Genomic DNA, 6,063 nt, shown 5'->3' on the forward strand with positions numbered 1-6,063 from the left:
CTATATTTTAAAAAGAGGGTACAACTATTCTGGAGAGTGGTTTGGAACTATGCCAAAAGAGCTGAAAACTCTGCTTCTCTTTAAACCAGCAATCCACTGCTGGATGTCCCAAAGACATCCAAAAAAGGGGAAAAGGTATTTTTTTTTACAAAAATATTTATAGCAGCTCTTTTTTTTGTGGTGGTTAAGAATTAGAAATCAAAGGGATACCCATCAATTGAAAAATGACTAAGCAAGCCAAGGAATGTGATTATAATGGAATAGTATTGTGGCTGGAAAGACTTAATTTGATGCATAGTGAAGTGAACAGAAGGAGGTTGTACACAGTAATAGCAATACTTTTCTATGAAGAACTGTGAATGACTTAGTTATTCTCAGCAGTACAATGATACAAAATAATTCCAAAGGACTAATGATAATGCATACTATTCACCTCCAGAGAAAGAATTGATATTGCTTGAATATAGACTAGATGATGCTATTTTTTACTTTCTTTCATTTTTTCCCTTTTATTTGAGTCTTTTTTTATTTTTATTTTTATCAAATTTCTTTTATTTTTTACAGTTCGTCATTCATCTTGATTCAGTTATTAGTGCTGCTTCCATCTGAAGGAGCATCCTTCTGTAAGTCTTGCCTTTCCTCCAGTGGGCTGACAGAGCACAGTGGAGCATCCGACACAGAGAACCACTGTCTGTGCGTGGCTGAAGACTGTGGTGATTTTATAGCACTCGGGGCACTGTATGTCCATGAAATAGGAATTGGGGCTCTGCACCAGGCGTTTCTTCTTGTGCTTCTGCTTCTCCTCCTCGGGAGAGGGGTGCAGGAGGTCTTTGGCGAGAGGCATGTTGGCGTGGGGAGATCTTTACCGCCGCAAAGGCTGAGTCTTTTTTTAAAAAAATTTCTAATATGGAAATGTTATACATAATTGCACATGTGTAATCTATATTTACTTACTACCTCATGGAGAGGAAAGGGGAAGGAGGAAAAGAGAGATAAAATTTGGAACTCAAAACTTTAAGTGAAAATGTCAAAAAAAGAAACAACTCAAAGAAGGTATGAATCTAAATGAATTCTTAATTGGTATAATTTCAGACTCCAACAAAGTGAGATAGGGGATGTCCTGGGGCAGGGACTACTTTCCTGCTTTTTTTTTATTTCCTCATATCTGGACCATTAGCATCCCTAAAAAAATCCATATTTTACAGAGAGATAGGGTTTGACAGAGCCAATGAACCAATAAGCTTTTATTAAGTACCTACTATGGTTCAGGGACTGGGAATACAAAGACAAAAAACATTCCCTTCTCTGAAGGAGCTGACATTCAATAGGAGAAAAGACAAAACAAATAAAGCACAAACATATTTAAGCATATGCAGCACCAAAACTAAGTAAATTTGAAGCAATCAGATATTGGAGAATTAAGGAGGGAGGGCACTAATAGTTGGGAAGATTAGGAAAAAGTTTGATGGAAGAATCAAGAGATGCTATGAGGTAGTGAGGAAGGGCATTCTAAGCATGGGATGGCAAGTATTACAAAGGAGAGAGGTGAAATATTTCATATAGAAAACAAAAGAAGGCTAATTTGGCAGAACTTTAGAGTTCATGAAGAGAAATGTTCTATAATAAGTCTGGAAAAGCAGACTTTATTCTGGTTGTGATAGGTTTTAAATGTCAGAGGAATTTGAATGTTATCCCAGAGGAATTAGGAAGTCTCTGGAATTTACTGAGAAGGGTCATGACACAGTAAACTCTATCCTTAAGGAACGTCCCTTTGGCAGTTGTGTGGAGGATGTGGAAACACTTGAGGAAGGGAACTGAATTAAGAATTCATTGCTATTGTCCAGGGAAAAGGTAATGGGAGCCTCTGAAGCAGGGTGGTAGCTGTGTGAGTAAAGAGGTATCAGATACAAGATGATGTGGAGATTAAAAATGACAAGATTTGACAACTGGTCAGATATGTAGGGTGAGTGAGAGAGACAGCTTATTTCATTTTTGACTAGACAAAGGAATAAGGGCAGGATGACCCATTAATTCTCATATATTATTATTGCCCAACCAATCATTTAAGTGAGGGACTTAGATGCAGATGACAAAGAAAGGAAGACTCTTAGAGAGCTCACTAATCTTGGAAAAGTATTCTCTGAGACATGTCACAGAATAAGTAGAGTTTCACAATAGCAATGTGCCATCAACTTCCAGAAAAAAGAGCCTCAGATTATGTACCAATCACCAAGATTGACTGCTTCAGTTGTTTTATCACCTTCATCCTTTCATGGACCTCTTATATAGGGGTCAAGAGAAAGGAGAGGGTGTGGTCTTGCTATCTACTTTAAATTTATATATATATATATATGTATATTATATATAAAACACAGCCAATCTTCAACAATCACACATTTAACTTCCAAGACTTCAAACATACCTGAGATTCTACTAATGGCTTCATTTTTACTTTCATATCAGCAACCGTGCACATACACAGTAGAGAAAAAAGGATTAGAGGTAATGGGTAAGTTTTTGGAGGACTACTATCTTACTAAGTGCTTCTATGATCTTCTTCACTCACCATTCCATGTGAATTTGTGACTTATTTTCATTGTTTTTCTTTAAAACTCAAATTTTGTGTTACAGTTATGCCCCTAAAACTTAATTCAAGTCCTTTGCGCTCTAATACCCCAAATGTACAAAGTCAGCTATGCAGCTTAGAGAGAAAATAAAAGTGTTAGATAAAATTCATGCCGAAATCTCTGCAGCTGCTGTTGACCTACTGACCAGCTGGCTGGAAGATATCAAGGCTGCCATTCCCATGATTGATTGCAGCTTCAAGGTTTAATGTCATCTGGCCTTGGCTATGCCCCTATACTTTGAGACCCTTGAGGATCTCAAATGGCCCATGAAACAACCATCACTGATGGATTATTTCAAGCTGGTGTGTCCTTCACAATCTCCAATGCCATCTAGAACCCATGAAGGATAGGAGTGTAGGAGGTGATATTGAGACCTCACCAGTCTCAGATCTTCTGAAAGCAGCAAATAAAATCCCAGCAACCTCTCCCTTAGTTTTTAAAGGTGGCCAAAGTATATATATATATATACATACCAGTTTAGTATTGAATACAAAGTATAAAATGTTCATACCATCATCTGAAGATAAGATTGTTTTAAAAAGTTTTAGTTTTAAGATATCTATTTGCTCTTTAGTATTTATGTTATTATAGATTTCATGTGTTACGAAAAGTGGGTATTGTCTGAAATCATTTTTTTTTATTTAAGAAGTTTGCACACAAAGTCCCAGAATTCTAGGGAATCATTGTACTGTAGGGAAAAAAAAGTTTACATATTACCAATTTTATTTCACGTACTACATTTTTATTTGGTTTTTCATGGGTACTGTGTTAGGAAAGGTGCACTTTATCAGAATTACTGTTTTATTGAAAAGAATTGCATATAGAAAACTTAACTTTCAGCAATCTCTTGTGAAAGATTACCATTTTTGGTAGTAGCAGGAACCCCCTAATTCCCCTAAGTTTGATGTATCAACATTTATGTTCCTTATTTTAGTGCCATTTTCTAGGAATGTTACTCTCACAAAAGTTGAGAATTGACTATATTTGTTTTTTTATACAAACACACATATATTTGTGTGTTTATATACAAATAGATAGATATGTATTTTTACTAATAGTGTATATTTGAATGTGTACAGACTTACAATTTGATAACAAAAGCAATCAATCAAACATGCAAAAAAAATAGGCAATCTTACACAAGGCCTTTAGCAAAACAGAACTCAACAAGTTAATAGCGAAGCAAAGAAATATTCTGATTTTCTGTTAATTTCTAAACTTGTACCAAAATATAGTCAATGATAGCTCAGGTTTCCTTCTTTTTAATTAAAAATATTTTTTCTATATATTGTAGTTTATGATTGTACAGTGCAACTAGATGGCACAATCGATAGTTGGGTCTCATTTTCCTGAGTTCAAATCTAGCCTTGGAATGCTACTAGCTATATGACCCTGTGCAAAACACTTAATCTCATTTTCCTCATCTGTAAAATGAGTTAGGGAAGGAAATGAGAAACCACTCTAGTATCTTTGCAAAGAAAATCTCAAATAGTGTCACAAATCGTTGGACATAATTGAAAAATGGCTCAACAACAATAGTGCCTAACTTAGTCTAGTTCCTCTACGTAGTAGAGAATGAATACTTATATTTGAAGTTAGAGGATCTGGAATTGCTTTGCTACTTGTATGACCTTGGGCAAATGATTTAGTCTCTGAGTCTCCTTTTCTACATCTGCAAAATAATTTGTTACTGAATTTTTCAAGGCCACAGAGCCAAGACTAAAGTTCAAATTCCCTGATTGATATAGGCCATCACCTCACAGAGCATTTCTTAAAGCCCTGTACAGATAGGTTGAAATAATCTTAAATGCAAAATACTAAACCCAGAAAATAGAGACAATTCATTATGGAAATGGATGTGGTTTTGATATAAGACCAGACAAAATAATACTATTTAATCATAAATAGCTTCTGGTTAAATAAGGCATAGGGGGAAAATCTGACACCATTTGGTTCTTTGGTAACAGTTTTATAATAATAATAATTATTATTATTAATATTTATATATTACTTTAGGGTTTGTAAAGCTCTTTACATAAGATATCTCATTTGTTCCTTCTATCAGTACTGAGTTCTTGTGTTGTTTTTATTTCAGCTATATCCAACTTTTCATGACCCCTTATGGGTTTTTTCTTGACAAGGATATTGGGGTGGTTTGTTATTTCCTTCTCCAGCTCATTTTACAGATGAGGAAACTAAGGCAAACAGGGTTAAGTGACTTGCCCAGGGTCACACAGCTAATGAGTGCCTAAGATCTAATTTGAACTCAGGTCTTCCTGACTCCAGACTCAGTGCTCTATCTGATTCTATCAGAATCGTTCTTCCATTTTATGGATGAGAAACTGATTTTAGGAGAGGTTTAGTGACTTCTACAAAGTCACACAGTTTATAAGTTTCTGAGACAGTATTTGAACTAAATTCTTCCAGAATTTTAAGTCCAACCACTTCACAATCTAATAGAATATGCAAGTACCACCAGATAAGGAAACAAGGAACATATCAAAAGGAAAGATGAACAACAGGAGAAAGCACACCAGTGCAGAAGATACCAGCTATAATTGAGTAAAGAAAACACCTCACTTCACTGGGACCAATTCTTGATGGCCCTGGAGGAAGTAATCCTTTTTAATACCTTATTAAATAATGGGAAAAGGTCAGTTCAGGAAACTGTAATGCTCCTATCACCAATTCACTTAGTTCATTAGAGAATCAAACTTTGGCCAAAAAAACATGAAAGTTTTCCTAGTAATTCCTAAATTACCAACTAATCTCATTCTTCCTAGAATTTCTGTTAAAAATTCTACATTTCTCAGTCAGAATTTTCAGATTATATTATTTTTGCTGACACTCTATTCTATTTGGTTCCACTGTCAGAACCAAAATTCCAGGATAGACAGACCATACTGTGTAGAACCCTATTTGGCATTTTTAATGGTCATATAAATGTGAGGTACACTAGAGATATCCCATGTCCTGCCTCCAGTCCTCTGGGTAGACTGTCCCCTATAGCTGTACAACTATTCCTCCTCTCTCTCAGAATATCTGGTTTCTTTCTAGCCCCAGTCCAAACATCATCTTTTCTACAAGTCCCCTTCTTAGGAGAGATTTTCATATCTTCTAGCTGTTAATGCTCTACCCCCAACAAAACTTTGTCTACATTTATATATATATATATTTATGCATATGTTATTTCTCCATACTAGACTATGGAGTCTATGCATTCTTTGAGGGCAAAAAGTTTCTTTTTGTTGTCTTTGTAGTCACAGGATTTAGCACATGGGAATGATTATGAATGGGCATGTATAAAACAATACTTATGAATGAATGTTGAAATGTAAATACCTTTATTTATGCTCTTTTCCCTTTGTAAATCAGAAGCACTGTTTTGTGTTAACTGTTACAAAGACTGGTTCTCAGATAAATTCACAAAAATATA

At 35.2% G+C, this 6,063-nt stretch overlaps 1 protein-coding gene across 1 annotated transcript; it reads right to left on the minus strand.

Annotated features, from left to right (window-relative positions):
* Positions 1–526: 526 nt before the first annotated feature.
* On the minus strand, positions 527–861 carry LOC141494838 (small ribosomal subunit protein eS27-like). Its single transcript, XM_074196008.1, has one exon. It carries the CDS (start codon positions 842–844, stop codon positions 590–592), a length of 255 nt encoding a protein of 84 aa, XP_074052109.1. The 5' UTR covers positions 845–861; the 3' UTR covers positions 527–589.
* Between the last annotated feature and the right edge of the window lie 5,202 nt (positions 862–6,063).

This window comes from Macrotis lagotis, chromosome 8, assembly GCF_037893015.1.
Source record: "Macrotis lagotis isolate mMagLag1 chromosome 8, bilby.v1.9.chrom.fasta, whole genome shotgun sequence".
Taxonomy (NCBI): Eukaryota; Metazoa; Chordata; class Mammalia; order Peramelemorphia; family Peramelidae; genus Macrotis; species Macrotis lagotis.

Coding starts and splice junctions, on each gene's coding strand:
- LOC141494838 (XM_074196008.1), bottom strand. CDS start 844: ATGCCTCTCGCCAAAGACCTCCTGCACCCCTCTCCCGAGGAGGAGAAG.